The 18,371-nt window shown below is 39.9% G+C and overlaps 1 protein-coding gene across 1 annotated transcript in view; it reads left to right on the forward strand.

Moving 5' to 3' along the window:
* LOC101847939 (phosphatidylserine synthase 2) overlaps positions 1-3,844 on the forward strand; it is a gene marked incomplete at its 5' end in the record, with an annotated part of 17,282 nt that extends 13,438 nt beyond the window's left edge. The window contains 3 exon segments of the mRNA XM_005092612.3: positions 111-256; positions 1,848-2,034; positions 3,256-3,844. Of these exon segments, the coding sequence (XP_005092669.2) occupies positions 111-256; positions 1,848-2,034; positions 3,256-3,432 (510 nt within the window).
* Positions 3,845-18,371: the final 14,527 nt, after the last annotated feature.

An 18,371-nucleotide genomic window follows, 5' to 3' on the forward strand; every position in this document is an offset into this window, starting at 1 on the left:
CCCTCCCCCTCCCCCTCCTCGTCCTCCTCCATTAATATATAATCTCCTCCATTGATATATAATCTCTTAGTGTCTGCTTTCACGCCTGTCTCCATGGTCCTATTTTGCAGTTTTTGTTAGCGGAGCTGAACACATTTTACCTCAAGTTTGTGTTTTGGATCCCTCCGGAGCACTATCTCAATCTCAGTCGGCTCGTGTTCTTCCTCTTCATGGGAGCTGCCGCCATGAGAGAAGTTTTCCAGTATCTGGACGATCCGTAAGTCGCCTTTTCTCTTAACCTATCCATACACCCTGGGGGGGGGTCATTTTGTACCCCCCGGGGTTGTATTCTTCACAGTTTTAGACTACTTCTAGTACGAAGATCTCTGTGAAACTTTCGGTATCTCTCAAAAAATAATTTTGACAGACTGCCATGCAAAGCGTACGGATCGGATAAACGAGTAAATTTCCTCTTTGGAAAGTGGTGGCACAGAGTTCTGCACGTCGTATGAATATACGATAGTAAAACACAAACGTACGGATAGGATTAAAATAGTATTCCAACTTTTTGCATTCCTTTCTTTATTCATTCCTTTCTTTATTCATTCCTTTCTTTATTCATTCCCTTTCTTTATTCATTCCTTTCTTTATTCATTCCTTTCTTTATTCTTTCCTTTCTTTATTCTTTCCTTTCTTTATTCTTTCCTTTCTTTATTCATTCCTTTCTTTATTCATTCCTTTTTTTATTCATTCCTTTCTTTATTCATTCCTTTCTTTATTCTTTCCTTTCTTTATTCATTCCTTTCTTTATTCATTCCTTTCTTTATTCATTCCTTTCTTTATTCATTCCTTTCTTTATTCTTTCCTTTCTTTATTCATTCCTTTCTTTATTCATTCCTTTCTTTATTCACTCCTTTCTTTATTCTTTCCTTTCTTTATTCTTTCCTTTCTTTATTCATTCCTTTCTTTATTCTTTCCTTTCTTTATTCATTCCTTTCTTTATTCATTCCTTTCTTTATTCAGTGCCTGCACATAACAATACATAAATGGGCCATGTTTCTATTATAAACGTGTGAGGCATCGTGGTGAAATGAGACGCTTGTTGAACTTGACTTACTGTATGTCGAGTTTTGGAGAACCACGCTGTAGTTGTGAGGCTCCTTGCCTCTCACACTGAAGAGATGTGACCGTTATCTCTTTGTTTGGAAGATATTGTCGGACAGCTGTTGAGATGAAGCAAGCTCAAAGTTTTGAAAAACAATTTTTGTAGCTTTTTTTTTCTTGATTAAATCTGTGGTGTCAGTTGCATGAACTCCAAAAATATTTTCCCCAAATTCAAATTGTATATGTTGAAAAAATAATCAATAAATGATACAGAATTTGGGTACAATTGTTAAAACCACGAAACATTCTTTCTGTTGTTTATGTCGTTCTGTCTTGCTTCTTTGTCTGTACGATATGACCGTTATTGTGTCGATGTGTTTCTCTCTTTATTCCGACTCAAAACTCTATATTTGTGGGTGGTTGACAGGTGCTCTGATGTGGTTTGCTCCTTCTATTCTATCAAGCATCTATCGTTTTTATCTCCCCTCCTTTTTTATGTTTGTTACTCTCTTGAATCACCTCTAATCTTCTGGGGCTCATATGACCTTATGCAGTTGAGAGCACCGTAAAACTCTTACTAAAACTAAAACATCTATCATCCTGATTTCTCCTCCTTCCTTTTGTGTTTGTTACTCTCTTGTAACACCTCTAATCTTCGGCACTTATATGACCTTATTGTGTTGCAAGTGTAGTAAAACTCTTACTAAGACTAAAAAAAACCTCTCTATTTTCCCTGCCTTCCTTCCTTCCTTCCTCCCTTCTAGGAACTGTAAAAAGTTTGGGCGGCAGTCCTGGCTCATCGCGGCCATCATCATCACGGAGTTCCTGATTGTGCTCAAGTTTGACTGGCAGACGGTGACCATGCCGCTGCCCACGCCCATCACCATCGCCTGGGGCATCGGCGTGCTGGGCCTGGTGGTCTGGACGGGCCTCAAGTTCTACATCCTCAAGGTCAGTGCTGGCCGGACGGATGAGCTGGTTTAGGTTTTAGATAGGTCGTTGGTTGTTGTTGTCGTCATCATCATCATCATCATCATCATCGTCATCGTCATCATCATCGTCATCGTCACCACCACCACCACCACCATCATCATCATCATCATCATCATCATTGTAAACAGCAAGAAATAAAAAAGGGTTGAGACTTGTAGAATTTCCAAATTTTATAAGGGTTCAACGTTTCGCCCGGTGAAGGGCGTCATCAGGAACATACACAAAATTGATGTAAGATCTAATGACTACAAGCTATAGTAACCAAAGTGCGCGCGTCTACGTCACAATGCCAAAAGGTGCGATAAATACAAATCATCATCTTCATCATCATCATCATCATCATCATCATCATCATCATCATCATCATCATCATCATTATTGTTTGGTAAGCAGGGTAGGAGGGAGAGTCTTGTTTTAACTTTAGACAAAATAACAATATAAAATGTTTAAATTTGTTTAATAGCTCAACGTTTCATCATCATTATCATCATCATCATCATTATCATCATCATCATCATCATCATCATCATCATCATCATTGCCTTTCTCACCCTGCAGCGGGATGTAGGCCAGAAACAAAGACTTTCATCCACCTTTCCTTATCCCGTCCTAGACTCTTGATGTAATTCCAGGTCGTTGGTCTTTGTATAGATTTAACTCCCCCTTTCAACTCTAGGCTTATTTAGGAGACGCAATTTATTTACAAAGAAAATGACCTGTACAAAGGATTACTGTCTTGTTTATCCCTTGAATAAAAATAATAAAAATCATAATGATACTGTCTTAGGCGTCAACTTGTATTAGACAACCGTTTTTCTCGATGATAGGGGGCGATTTTATGCAATTGGTCGCTGTTAAGGACTAGCGGGCTAACCCAGATTTCGGGGGTTTTCAGAAATTTTGACCTACACCAAAAGTGGGGATTGTCCTACCTATAGGAAAAGTTTGGTTTCATTGGTGTGTATATTTGTTTGGTTATAGAGAAAACTCTCCTTGTCTTTTAAAGAAACTGAACAAAGGACAAAAACTTTACCTTCGATTTTCTCAAAACAGCATTTTACCGGATAGCCCCCTTGTGCTTAAAATCGACTAATTTACACTGTATTTCACTTTTCTCGCCATCAATAGGTGGCTGTCTCGGACAATTGGTGACTGTATTTTTGCATTTCTCTCTCTCAGGATGTGAAGCATGATATACCAGGGCTTGAGGGGGACCAGCAGAAAGCTCAGTTTGTGCAACCTACCGGCAACGGCAGCAGCAGCAACAGCAGCAACAGCATCAACAACAACGGGCTGGAAGATTCCTCCTTCGTTCAACAGTTGCGATCCCGCAATGTGGTCAAGCGGAAAGAGTGACCGACCGCCTCCTTCTAGGGTCAGAGCTATAGTTGACTGAATGCCTTGGACTGTGGACAGATGTTGTGTGTCATCACACGGTGGAGTCAGGCGCTCGTCAATTTTTGGGGCATATGAGGGTTATTAGTATTCTCTTAATTAATTAAAACTGGTTCTTTTGTCTTGCTTATGAGGGGAAATACCGATTTACCTGGATTAGAAATTGAGATATCTGCGTCTTGCCTGTGACAGAGGTAAAATACGCGAGAAGAAAATGGACGCTGAATTTAGGCGACACCCAAAGTTTGAGTCTCCTTGGAAATTGCATACTTTTACATTTCTTGTGCCTTTGATCAATGTTTTTCAGAAAAAATCCACCCAGAAATGGGGATTTTAAATGGACGTAAAAAGTGTTAAGTTAAAAAAAAATAAATTTTTAAAATCAAAATTGCCCTACTGGCTGAAAAATGTTGGGTCTCTTTGATTTCGTTATTTTGCCGAGTGCCTGATGTCGCCATGATGTCTCACATAATATCTGTAAGGGGTTGCTTTACCCGATGGCTGAGGGGTGCTCAAAAGTGGATCAATCCATATTCTTCTTCTTCACGTTGGTGGGGAAAAAAAATCGCTCAAAAGCAATGTGCTCCTGTTTATATATATATATATCTGTGTTTGGTTTTTCTAAAGAGATGATATTTTACCTACAGAAATGAGCAGTGCTATGATTGTATGAGGATCCCGCGTCGTTGTTTTTGTCCTCGCTTTTGATTGACAGACCGTGGAATAAGTACGCGTCATTTGTTACGCACGATGCGTTCTTCTCTCTATCCTGCCATCTGTCGTGTAATAATAATAATGATGATAATGATAATGATGATAATATGTGATGTTGCCCGTGCCGTTTCGTCTGTGAGGCTGTGCTTGAAATCCGCGCTCGCGCGCGTGCGTGCGTGCGTGCGTAGCTGACGGCGACGGCGGACACGCAGAGAATGCCATCACCATTGTTTGCCTTAATGCCTTTTTGTATCAACAGATTGAAATGTTGGACTTTATTTTTTTCCTCTAGAATTCTCTAGAACCCTCTCTATTTTTCTACACAATGATTATACACACCCGTGTCTGAGGACTCCCCCCCCCCCCCTTTTGCTTCACACTTGTGTGGGCGGGGGGGGGGGGGGGGGGGGGGGGGGGGGGGGGGGGAGTCCTGCGTCAGTCTGCCATAGCAAAGACCCGTGCTGTTTTAAGGCGTGTGGTCCCTTACCTAATGAATGCACTCTCCCGACTTTTTCCAGGGTCTGCATAATGATTGTGATTACTTGGGCCAGAGTTTTTCTACACAATTCGACCTCCTGTGATTAATCGTGTTTGTATTTCTGGGTGGCAAGTCAAATTCTATTTGTGGCGTTGGTAGAGTGGTGGTTAGGCTACCGGACCGGTTATCGTGAGATTGCGGGTTCGGGGGTTTGAGCCTCAGCTCGGTCCGACGTTGTGTCCTTGGGAAAGGCACTTTACACCAATTTCCCATTTGGCTCGGTCCTTCCGGAGATGGACGTTAAACTCGAAGGTTCCGCCTCTTAAATGACCTTTTATAGTTTTGATAGGAGTGACAAACCTATACCATTTCACAATTTACAAATTCTCTTTCAGACAGAAAGACTTTCAAGATCCAAAAAATATCTCTCAGAAAAGTTGAGGATGCTTGTTTTAGCTTTTAATTTTGATAATACTAATGTCAGAGGAACTCCTCCAGATTTGGAATCAAAGCTAGATCTAAATTAAGTCAGTTGATTTTATTTCCAAAACGCAAATTTTAATATTGATGTCATCTATTTTAGCTTGCGGCCAATTTACTTCCGTACAGACCAATCACTCGACACTGATATAATGTGTGTTTCCGAGTCTTGACCTAACAAAGTACAGACAGGGCTTGTCGACCGCTGTTTATAGCCATGCATTGTTGTTATTGCAAGCAGATGTCAACTATGCTTGTGTGAAAACTTATTTTTCTGTTGCGGTTGGTGTGAAATATTGCTGTGTTACTGTGCATGGATGAGCGTGTGTTTGGACTTAGTAGATGTGTTTAGAAAGCTTTGCATATATATATATATATTATTGTTGCCATATTATTGATGTTGACAGCCGACGTAAGGACTTGTTCTAGATTTCTTGTTGGAGAGGAAAGATCGTAAGGCTACGAAAGAAAAAAATCTTGCCATCCTTTATGTTTTCTCGAAGTATTCTTTTGTTGTTCCAATCAAATATCTTTTGACGTCTTGACTGCTTTTTTTTACGTATGGCTAGTTTTAGAATGATGCCAGACATCTTGAGTGTGTTATACGTCAGTAGTAGTAGTGAGCAGTGTCAGCAGCGCATCGGCGTCGTATCGAGGACGGTCGAAATTGTTCAAAACGGCCATCCATTGTCGTGGAGAAATGTGTGGTTGTTTTATAGACACATGGGTGGCTTTGACAGTGTTGTTGTAAAATTGTTGTAAAAAGGCGAGAGGGGGAAGCTGCTCCTTCTTTCCTATCAAACATCTATCTATCGTCTCTATCTCCCCTCCTTCTTTCCCATCAAACATCTATCTATCGTCTCTATCTCCCCTCCTTCTTTCCCATCAAACATCTGTCGTCTCTATCTCCCCTCCTTCTTTCCTATCAAACATCTATCTATCGTCTCTATCTCCCCTCCTTCTTTCCCATCAAACATCTGTCGTCTCTATCTCCCCTCCTTCTTTCCTATCAAACATCTATCTATCGTCTCTATCTCCCCTCCTTCTTTCCTATCAAACATCTGTCGTCTCTATCTCCCCTCCTTCTTTTTTGTGTTTGTTACTCTCTTGTAACACCTCTAATCTTTGGCACTTATAGTATGACTTTGTTGTGTTGTAAAGTGCCGTAAAACTCTTACTAAAACTAAAACAAGAGGTGGGAAGTGGTTGTTTGATTCAAGTGATTGTGTTGGACAGGTGGCTGTTAGCTCAAGTGTGACTGCATGTATTTCCGAACTGGGTGTGAGCTCATGATGTTGTTCATTGCGGTAGTTTTGTAACATTCCTTTGTGGCCTCCGCTGAACTGGATGGACATTCATGTTGGTTTCTAAGTTTGCGAGTTTTCTTAACCCTTCCAGCCCTTAACCCTTCCAGCCCTAGCCATTTTTGTGCATTCCTTAACCCCAGTCACAGCCAATACAGCAGTATTTCAGAAAAAGGAGGCATGCATTGTAAAAAATGATGTAGTAACTTTGTTATGAGGTTTAAATAAAAACATAGAACAATATTGAAAGGTAAATGAACAAATACTATGAAAATTAAAGTTTTATTATGTTTACCAATTTCGAAAATTTGCGCAAATTCGGTACCCCCCCCCCCGAAACTGAGAATATACGCTCTTGGGACGGTTGGAGGTACATGCGCTGCTGAAAATATACACGCATGGGCCTGGAGGGGTTAACAGGATTTTACTTTATGACTATGTTAGGATCTTCTCGTAATTCCAACAATGTTTTATTGTTGGGTAGCAATATTTCGACGGCATGCTGTCTGAAGATCGTAGGTGATATTTCCACGGCATGCTCTCTGAACATCGGAAGTGATACCTATACGGTATGCCGTCTTGAGTCGAAAGATCGGAATTGATATTTTGACGGCATAGGCTCTGCTTGAAGTGTATCAAAGCAAGAATTGTGTGTTTTCCAGGCGACGAATCGGGTGATCATCCCTACCTGACCCGACCCGATCCCATCCGCAAATGGGCACCCTACAGTTGGAAAAAAACAAAACAAGTCTTCTCTCCATTTTGCTAGCACAAAATAAATTTCTGCATATACAATCTCTCGTTACAATCACACAAAACATTTCATCATTGTCCATAATACACAAAATGATAGCAAAGGATAAACATTGTTAACTAAACATACGGGTATCTTAATTATGGAAAAGAGATTATAGGCTTAATTATAAATAGACCGGATGTTCTGATTGGCTGAATTTATGTGCCGTGGAATTATCACTTCTGATTTTTCGATAGCCTGCCGTATAAATATCCACTTCCTTTCTTGTTTGCCGAGCTGATATAATAAACTTTTCCCACTGGTCGTGATGTTGTTGTTGTTTTCCCTCAGCAGCGTCATCGCCTTACAAATCTGCGGCACGTGTAGGAAAAACGTTTCCCTTAGAATGAGGAGAAAGTCAAGGAAGTAAGAAAGTGAAGGGAACCCTCCCCCTCTCTCCTCCTCCTCCTCCTCCTCCCCCTCCTCTCCCTCTCTCCTCCTCCTCCTCCTCCCCCTCTCCCCCTCTCCCCTCCTCCTCCTCCTCTTCCTCCTCCTGACACACATCATCTTACTTGCAAGCTTTTGTGGCACGCGATAACGGTGCGGTTCAATAACAATTTTGTTTTGTTGGCCTGTGGGCCTTGTTTAGCGAAATTTGATTGTTTGATTTGCATCTTCAGTTTCAAATTGTATAGAATTTCTCCCCCCTCTCCTCTAACGTTCGCTTCATACTTTTTTAGGGCACAAATAATGTGTTTTTGACACGGTGCACAATATTTTCATTTTCCAACCTTCCACTTTGCCGTTTTGTTAATTATTTGATCTTTGCTTTAAAAATTGATTTCTTGTCGTGTGACAGTTATGTTGATTATTTTGTCTGGGTTTTTTTTTTAGTTAAGGATTTGACTTCTTGTTAGGCATTCTCCATGTGTTATTAATTTTTTTAAAAACTTCTTGTTATGCATATACGTCATTTTTATTAATTCTTTTTTTTGTTGTAGGATTTGCAGGTCCAATATAATAATAATAATTACTTTTGCTTTTGTAAGAGTGATGTTTTGTTTTGTAGTAGTGTTTTTTTCTCTTTTTTACTGACATTTATTTGAGCTGCCAACAGTAGTCAAAAAAATCTAAGAGCAGCTAGTATTGAACTTGTGCACAGTTCGTTGTGTGTGTGTCTACGTTTGGTACCGACCTTAAATGGCTATCGAGTTGTCTGTGAATAATTTCAACAGATTATGTCTGTGGTACGGGGTGAGGGTTGTGTGGGAAAGGTGTGGCAGATTGAGAGTTATGTGTGTGTGTGTGTGTGTGTGTGTGTGTGTGTGTGTGTGTGTGTGTGTGTGAGATGTCCATAGATTTGTAGTAAGTGGGTGGTTGGCGGGTGCTCTGGTGTAGTTTGCTTTTTCTTTCCTATGAAACCGTCTATCGTCTTTATCCACCCTCCTTCTTTTTTGTGTTTGTTACTCTCTTGTTGTAATATCTAATCTTCTGGCGTGCTGTTAGTTACTGTCCTTTGAGCTTGTGTGCTGTAAGTTAATAATGTGCTGTGAGCTAGCGTGCTATGAGCAAGTGTGTTGTAAGTTAATGTGCTGTGAGCTTGTGTGCTGTGAGTTAATGTGCTGTGGGCTAGCGTGCTGTAAGTTAATGTACTGTAAGTTAATGTGCTATGAGCTAGTGTGCTATGAGCAAGTGTGTTGTCAGTTAATGTGCTGTGAGCTTGTGTGCTGTAAGTTAATATGCTGTGAGCTTGTGTGCTGTAAGTTAGTGTGCTGTAAGTTAATGTGCTGTGAGTTTGTGTGCTGTAAGTTAATGTGCTGTAAGTTTTTGAGATGGTGTGCTGTGTGCTTCTGTGTTTGCTGCTTAAGTAAGTCGGTTCTTCTCACTTGTTCAATGTGTTGTTACTTTCTGCTTTGTGGGCACTCTGCTTATTTCTTATGTGATGTTCCGTGGTCTTTGGGGTGTGTTTGAGAGAGAGAGAGAGAGAGCGAGAGAGAGCAAGAGATAGAGAGAGGGAGAGGGAGAGAGAGAGAGAGAGAGAGAGAGAGAGAGAGCTAGAGAGAGAGAGAGAGAGAACGAGAGCTAGAGAGAGCGAGAGCTAGAGAGAGAGAAAGAGAGCTAGAGAGAGCGAGAGCTAGAGAAAGAGAGAAAGAGAGAGAGAGAGAGAGAGAGAGAGAGAGAGAGAATGTGTGTGTGTTGGAGTGTGAGTGAGATAGTGGGTGTGTAGTATGTGAGAGAGTGTGTACTTGCGTGTGTGTGTATGTGCGTGTGTGTGTGAATCGTGCCATTTATTGCTGGAGCTGGTGAGGCCTTTCTCAAGTCTTTCTCTCGTCTGTTGCTGCTTGGAATCTATTTTCTGCTTTGATTTGTTCTGCTCAAGGGTCGGTGTTTTTTGCTGTTTGTCTCTGCTAGAGATCAATGAATGCTTCTCTGATTATATTGTATTGATTGTTGTTGTGGGTGGTTTGTGGGTGCTCTGGTGTGGTTTGCTCCTTCTTTCCCATCAAGCGTCTATCATCCTGTTTTTTCCTGCTTTTTTGTGTTTGTTACTCTCTTGTAACACCTTCAATCTTCGGCACTTATATGACCTTATTGTGTTGCAAGTGCCATTAAACTCTAACTAAAACTTTTAAAAATATTGATTGTTGAGCTGAAGAGAAGGCTCTCAGCTACCCACTGCCGTTAACTTCTGTTCAAATTATTCGATCTCAATAATGTTTGGTAGGTGGGTAGGTTGGTGGGTGCTCTGGTGTGGTTTGCTGCTTCTTTCCTGTCAAACATCTTCGTCCTTATCTCTCCTCCTTCTTTTTTCTGTTCGTTACTCTCTTGTAACACCTCTAATCTTCGGCACTTACATGACCTTATTGTGTTGCAAGTGCCGTAAAACTCTTACTAAAACGGACCTTATCTCTTTTTGTGTTCCTCGTATGTTACTCTCTTTAACCTGTCTTATCTTCAGCCCGTATATGATCTAATTGTGTTGCAGGTGCCACATTAATTCTTACTGAAACTAAATCTACGAAAATGTTTGTCTATTTTCGAATACTGAGGTATCAATGCTATACGAAGAGAAATGTAGAGGATTTTCAGCTATATCGAATATTTGAAAAAGTTGATTTGTTGGTGGTTGGGGGGGAGGGGGGGGTGCTCTGTTGTTGTTTGCTCCTTCTTTCCTATAAAAAAATCTTATCATCTCTATCTCCCCTCCTCATTTTTGTGTGTTTGTTACTCTGTTGTAACACCTCTGAATCTTCAGCACTTGTATGAACTTATTGTGTTGCAAGTGCCGTAAAACTCTTCTTACTAAAACAAGAATATTTGAAAATGTTGGATTTGTTTCACCCAGCGTGGTGCATGTTGTACTGTACTAGGTTTTCGTATTCAAATACGTTTGAGTATTACACATGACAGCCGTCTTCACTAAGAGAGATGGCACTTATACGACCTTACTGTGTTACAAGTGCTGTAAAACGCTTTACTAAAAACTAAAAACTAAGAGATAGCCTTGCTTGCAACAGGCTCGCTCCTCATTGAATTGATTTTATTTTTCTGCTCAAAAACTTGATGACATAAACTGCGAGTGTTGTTGTTGCTGTTGTTGTTGTTGTTGCTAATCTCTGTGTCTTTGTCCGCGGTTCGTTCGTTCGTTCGTGTCATCCTCCCCCGCAGTATTTGTCCGTGGGTGGCTGGCGGGTGCTCTGGTGTGGTTTGCTTCTTCTTTCCTATCAAACGTCTATCCTCTTTATCTCTCCTCCTTCTTTTTTATGTTTGTTACTCTCTTGTTGTAACACCTCTGAATCTTCAGCGCTTATATGACCTTATTGTGTTTGCAAGTGCCGTAAAACACTTACTGAAACTAAACTAAGTATTTGTTCTGACAGCGAGACAACTGCCACCGCTTGTGTCTTACTCTTGTTGTATACTGTTGTCGGCCGGTACTCTTCTTCGCTTATTATGACATATTTTTATGATCAGTCAATTAATATGTTGAGGTGTGTGTATGTATCACATATTTTTATGATCAGTCAATTAATATGTTGGTGTGTGTGTGTGTGTGGGATGGAAATACTGTGCTGTACGGATGGTACTCTTTTTCGTATCTTATGATGTATGATCAGTCAATTAATATGTTGGGGGTGTGTGTGTATCTGATGGAAATAGTGTGCTTCTTCATATTTAATGACGTATGATCAGATATGTTTGGTCAGAGCGCGTGTGTATGTGTGTGTGATGGAAATACTGTGCTTTATAGATGTAATTTTTTCATAATTATGTTATGATGTAGGATCAGATATGTTCGGGGGTGTATGTGATGTGTATGTGGTGGAAATACTGTGCGGTATGGCTGGTACTCTTTTTCATTATTTTATGACGTATGATCAGATATGTTGGGTCAGGGCGTGTGTGTATCTGATGGAAATGCTGTGCTGTATGGTTGTACTCTTTTTCATATGTTAATATGTATGATCAAGTATGTTGGGGTGCGTATGTGATGGAAATACTGTATGGCCAGTACTCTTTTTCATATGTTTATATGTATGATCAGATATGTTGGGTCAGGGCGTGTGTATGTATCTGATGGGAACATACTGTGCTATGGGATGGATCGGTGTGTTTGCTTCAATGTGTGTGTGTATGTGTGTTACTGAGGAAACTTTATTCGAAATGCTAAAAACATGTTTGTATGGTTTTCCCCCCTCCTCTGCCTCCCCAACTTTTTACGAAGCTCCTGTTTCTGTCTGTTGTAAGACAAGAGGAATCTACGAGATTGGCGGCCGTAAGCTGTTCAAATGATCGAGGGAAGCCCAGAAAGCAAATTTTTTTTTTTCATCACAGAGAAAAAAAAACTCACTCATCATTTTAATTTTGATAATTGTGCAGACCTACTGTATGCATCTTTGGGGTTTTTTTTTCAACATTTAGGATTTGTGAATTTTGATAAAGTATTTCTTGAGCTTGTGCAGTGAATACTGCAGATTGAGAAACTGCTATGAAAAAAAAAAACTTAAAAAAATTTGGGTTTATTCATCTGAACAGCCAGCCCCAATGAATTGCGTCCTCCCCCCCCCCCCCTCGTGATTCTTTTGTTTATGATCTCTCTCTGATGTGTTGTTTGCGTTGTAAATTATAAAAAACTGGCACTTTTGCTTATTCCCCCTCTCAAGATTCCAGACATCATTCAGTCTGCATGACTGCTCGCAGGAAACTAAAGTTTGACTCCCGACCAAGCATCTCCGTCTTTTTGCTGGGATGTTGTTTCTTCCCAATCCGGCCGGGTTGGCTTTGACAGACAGGGTCTAAGCCTTTCCTTCCTCCTAAATGATCTAAATTGTGTCGATGGGGGTGTAAAGATGAATTATTATTTTTAAAACTTAAGACTTAGAGATTATTAGTAGACATCACCGTAAAACCATATACTACTAACTAACTAAGACATCATCAGACATGTGTGTAAAGTTACTCGCAACTCGGTGTCAGCTCTGTGCTGCATTTCCGTTGAGCATTCATAGATCACTCCTTAACTGCATAACTTTTACTTACTTAAGGAAATCCTGTTGCCTTCTGTGAACTGTGAATGTGGCATTAAACTTACACGGTGGTGGATACATTTTCAGGCGTGCTTGACGACGTCTGTCATGTCTGTGCCCGCTGTTTTTTGCCAAAAAATATTCTGAAATTACGCAAACTGAGCCCAAAAATGTGAAATTATGCGATTCTGTTACTTTTAATAAAGAATGATAATGGAAAATAATCAGAAATTATGCAAAAAAATTATCAAATTTTGCTAAATTTTGCGGGGTGCATAAAACCACCGGGACAGTCATGTTGAGGTTCAGCTACCTGGAAAGACGAAGGGGTTTTATGTACGTATGTATATATATATATATATATATATATATATATATATATATATACAAAATTGTCTTCAAATCTCAGTGTACCTGTTTTTACAAAGACGAAACAAATTTTAATTTTGATACTTCGGGTCTGGTAAAATCTAGTGATTTGGACTATATAGTAGAACCAGCTATTTCTCAAAGTAGAGCTTAGTAGAGTGGCGTCAGTGGCCTAGTGGTTAGGCAACTGGACTCGTTATCGCGACGTTGTGGGTTCGGGGGTTTGAGCCATGGGCCCGACGTTGTGTCCATGGGAAAGGCACTTAACGCGAATTTTCCTCACTTCACCCAGGTGGGAATGGGTACCCGGCTATAGACAGAGAAAGATCTTGTCAGTATGTTAGTGTTTTAGCGCCTATAAATGGCTGCTTTCACTGTATGCTTCCCGGGAAGTTGAGGTTGTTTCAGAATGCTCTCAGGTCTGCTGGGGTAATAGTATATAGCTTGTGAAGTGCATAGAGCTTGCTGTTGAACGGAGATTTAAGCTGTACAAATGCTATCTATTATTAATATTATTATTATTATTATTATTATTATTATTAAATATGACAGAAGACTCGAGAACATTATAATGTACAGGGAAACGAGAGAAAGAAGTTGATAAAGTGTAGCATGGTGATATTTCTCCATTTTTCTCGGACCGAGCGTATTTTCGGAATCACATATATATATATATCAGGACGACAAGGCTGACTGATAATAATGACGACCCATTCTGGAATCCTAGCGGGGGGCTTTAGATTTTTCGCGCATATTGGACAAAGATGAGGGGAGAAAAAAAACGAACTAACTAACTGAGTTTCTTGCAACTATTTTCAGTGATGTTAACTTTTCCCTTTGACTTTGACTTGTATTTCTGTGGTCGTGTCTCGACCTGCGCTATGACACCACAGACTCCTGTAATTTTTTTTCTTTTTTCTTTTTTTTTTTTTTTTTTTCAAAATGTTAAGTAATCCCGCAGCAGTGAAAAAGTCCATATGTGAAAGCTCAACAGTTGAGATTTGCCTTAGCTGTGGCTTTTTTGTGTGTGGTTTGTTTGGGGCTTTTTTGTTTGCTTGTTTTTGTTTTGTTTTTTGTTTTGTTTGTTTGTTTGTTGTTTCTCTATCCACTGCAATAAGTGATCTCCTCCTCTGTCGCGGGAATGATTTTGCCTCAAAGTTGTACCTGAGTCGTTGAATGCCATGTGTGAGTCATCGTGGTGATATCAGGCGCTCGTCAAAATAAGGAAATCCGAGAAAGCGGCATTTTTCGGCCAGTTTGGAAATTAGTTTTGAATTTTTGTTTTTTAGCTTAACACCTTGTATGTCGTTTCAAAAAGACTTTTATGTGTGGGTTTTATGGAAAGACTTTGATTGAAGGCACAAAAAATGTAAATTTACAGTTTCCAAGGGCTTTTTTTTTTAGCTATGGAAATCACCAAATTTGGGCGGCCATTTCTTCGCTAATTTTAATTCTGAAACCAGGTGACCCCCTGCTCTTTCAATTGCAAATATCTCGACTTCTATTCGAGATAAATGATTTTTTTTTTCATGGAAAGCAAGGGAAATGAACAAACGTTAAGATAATACCAATAACTCCATAATATGCCCCAAAATTGACAAGCGCCTGATTCCACTGCGTCGTGGCACATATTATAAAATTTTCTATCAATGTTCACTGACCGCCTTGTAGATTCCACCTGTTGTGTTGTTCACTACTGGTAGTCTGGATATATAAATATATTTATATATATATAAATATATATATATATATATATAATATATATATATATGTATATATATATATATATATATAATATGATATATATTTATACACATATGCACAGATTGTATGTCTGTCTGTGTAGTGTCTGCTTGTGTCTGTGTGTACACTTCATCCATGTGAGCTCGCACATTTCGCTGTGTAAAAAAAACATATTTCGTTGTCATGTGTGTACGTTTTTGTAAGCATGTCTGTTGTGTGTGTGTGTGTTTGTGTTTGTGTTCGTGTGCTTATTGTGTGTGTGTGTGTGTGTGTCTCTGTGCGTGTGTGCGCGCATGCATGCATGCATGCACATGTGTATGGCTAGTTGGATGTGATTGTGTGTGTGTGTGTGTGTGTGTGCGTGCGTGTGTGTGTGGTATGTATCAAGAGATATCCATGATGATAAGACTATAAGACTGTACTAATTCATTAAGTAAGGAGAATACTAGAAGTAGTAGAAGTTGTGCGGTTCTCTGTCCGGTACTTGAATGTTGTTTCTGTATCCACTAAAGTTTCCAGCAAGTGTGCCCGTCCAGTGGATTGTTTCTCTTTATCTACTACAATAATGTTATAATGTTTCCCCAAACAGGCCTTAGCTATTTAATAAGCTGTTTCATCTCTCAACCTGCTTCCTGAGGTCATACCACAGTGGGTGGTTGGCAGGTGGTGCTCTGGTGTGTGTGGTTTGCTCCTTCTTTCTTACATCAAACGTCTATCTATCGTCCTTATCTCTCCTTCTTCTGTTATTTGTTTGTTACTATCTGCTAGTAACACCTCTAATCTTCGGCGCTTGTTTGACCTAATTGGGATGCAAGTTGCCGTAAAACTCTTAATAAAATAAAGATAAAACATGAGGTATCACTGATCACGTCCATAGCTTCTTCCCAGGTCCAATCTCATGCTGCTATCCATTTGTATGTACATTTGGTCGCTTTTAAGGACAAGCAGGCTAACCCAGGTTTCAGGGGTTTCCAGAAATCTTGACCTACACCAAAAGTGGGTATTGCCCTACCTATAGAAGTTTGGTTTCATTGGTGTGTATATTTGTCTGGTTTTAGAGAAAACTCTCCTTGTTTTTTTGTGTTTTTTTTACAAAGACTGAATACGGATCCCAAAACTTTCACTTCAATTTTCTCAAAACTGCATTTTTTCGGGATAGCCGCCTTGTGCTTAAAAGCGACCATTTTGTGTACCTGAACTTCTTTTTATTTTTTAAAATGTCGTTGCTATGAAAGCCGCTGTGGGTGAAATATTTGAAATATTTGTATGGTCTGAGTATTAGTGTTATACCTGTTATATATATATACATATTATTATTATATATATACTGCTTCATTCCTTTTTGGTTCAGGCTAATGGAAGTACGGTTCGGTCTTTTTTTTTGTTTTTGTTTTTTAAATCTTTCTGTTTGATTTCCCCGGATCTTGTAATAAATATTAATAATAACAATAATAATGATGATGATGATGATGATGATGATGATGATGATGATGATGATGATGATGATGATGATGATTGGTATGTAGCTTCTATTTAAATGCCCACCATAATATTATTGTCTTTGTGATATCAAAGTTCCTGACTCGGCTTACGATGCTAAAGAGAGAAAGCGAGAGAGAGAGAGAGAACGAGAGACTGGAAATATAAGGCATGTCGTGTGGGAAAACTATTTTTTAAACTACATATTTTACCACTTTTCTGATAATCTACTTTATACATTCAAAATAAACTTGCTATATTGTCTCTTGTTTCACAGGAATTTCATCCTTTTGTTTTCTTCCTTCCTTCCTTGTGGCGTCGGTGGTTGGCGGGTGCTCTGGTGTGGTTTGCTCCTTCTTTCCTATCAGACATCTATCGTCCTTATCTCCCCCTCCTTCTTGTTTATGTTTGTTACTCTCTTGTAACACCTCTAATCTTCTGGCGCTCATATGACCTTATGCAGTTGCGAGCAACCGTAAGGTCGTGAGTTCGAATCCCGTCAGGGGCCCGACGTTGTGTGTGTCCTTGGGAAAGGCACTTTACACGAATTTTCCTCACTTCACCCAGGTGGGAATGGGTACCCGGCTATAGACAGCGAAAGATCTTGTCAGTTTGTTAGTGTTTGAGCGCTTATTCAGCTGCTTGCACTGTATGCTTCCCGGGAAGCTGAGAATGTTTCGGAGTGTTCTATGGTCTGCTGGGGTAATAATATAGTGTAAAGCGCATAGAGCCTGCTGCTGAGCGGGGATATGCGCTATACAAATGCTATCTATTATTATTATTATTATTATTATTATTATTATTATTATTATTATTATTCGTGTGGGTGTTTTGGTGGGGCAGTATGAAGATCTACTGAGCACAGTTTAGGGTTTTAGTAGAAGTTTTACGGCGCTCGCAACTGCATAAGGTCATATGAGCGCCAGAAGATTAGAGCTGTTACAAGAGAGTAACAAACCTAAAAAAGAAGAGGGGGAGATAAGGACGATAGATGTTTGACAGGAAAGAAGAAGCAAACCACACCAGAGCACCCGCCAACTACCCACTCTGAGCACAGTGAAGAGACGAAAATTAAAATGATATGGGCATGTCACAAGATCCACAGGACTTGCCAAAACAATCCTGCAAGGAACCTTACAAGGAAAGAGAAAGAGAGGAAGGCAGAGAAGGAGATGGGAGGACAACATTACAGAGTGGACAGGAAAGAAAGACGATGGGTGACAATCTGAGGAAAGCAGAGGACACAGATAGACGGCGAGAGCTGGTTTTCAGATGCAGTGATGCCCCCACGGTTGCCCCAACTACGGGATAGAAGAAGAAGAAGAAGTTTTGGTGGGCACTCTTGTTGGCGGGTGCTCCTGTGTATGTATGTGGGGTGCCCCCTTCGAATTTCCTGTCCATACATCTATTGTCCTTATCGTTTCTCCTTCCTTCTATTTTTTTTGTTTGTTTGTGTATGTGGGTGGTTGGCAGGTGCTCTGGTGTGGTTTGCTTTTTCTTTCCAATCGAACGTTTATCGTCCTGATCTCTCCTTCTTTTTTGTGTATGTTACTCTCTTGTAACACCTCTAATCTTCTTCTGGCGCTCATATGACCTTATGCAGTCGCGAGCGCCGTAAAACCTCGACTAAAAAAAACACCAAAAAAACTTTTTTGGGCATGTTACTCTCCAGTAAAACCTCTAATATTTGACACTTACATGATACCTATAATAATTATAGGTACCATATAAGTGCCAAAGATAATTGTGTAGTAAGGGCCACAAAACTCTTACTAAAACTATCAGTTTCTCTCTCCTCCTACTTTTCTTTGTATGTTACTTTTTATTTTTAGTAGCACCACTAATCTTTGGCACTTAATATGACCTTTTTATGTTGCAAATGTCGTAAAACTTTTTACTTAAACTAAACTAAAACTCATGATGCGGTCTGCTCCTTTACTTCTTGTTCAGTTTTACTGTTGTCCGAACCTGCTTCTTTCCAGGGTTAATGGGTTGTTGGCGGGTGCTCTGGTGGGGTTTGCTCCTTCTTTTCTATCAAACATCTATCACCCCCCCGGGGGGGGGGGGGG

The sequence above is a fragment of the Aplysia californica genome, unplaced genomic scaffold (genome assembly GCF_000002075.1).
Source record: "Aplysia californica isolate F4 #8 unplaced genomic scaffold, AplCal3.0 scaffold00049, whole genome shotgun sequence".
NCBI lineage: Eukaryota > Metazoa > Mollusca > Gastropoda > Aplysiida > Aplysiidae > Aplysia > Aplysia californica.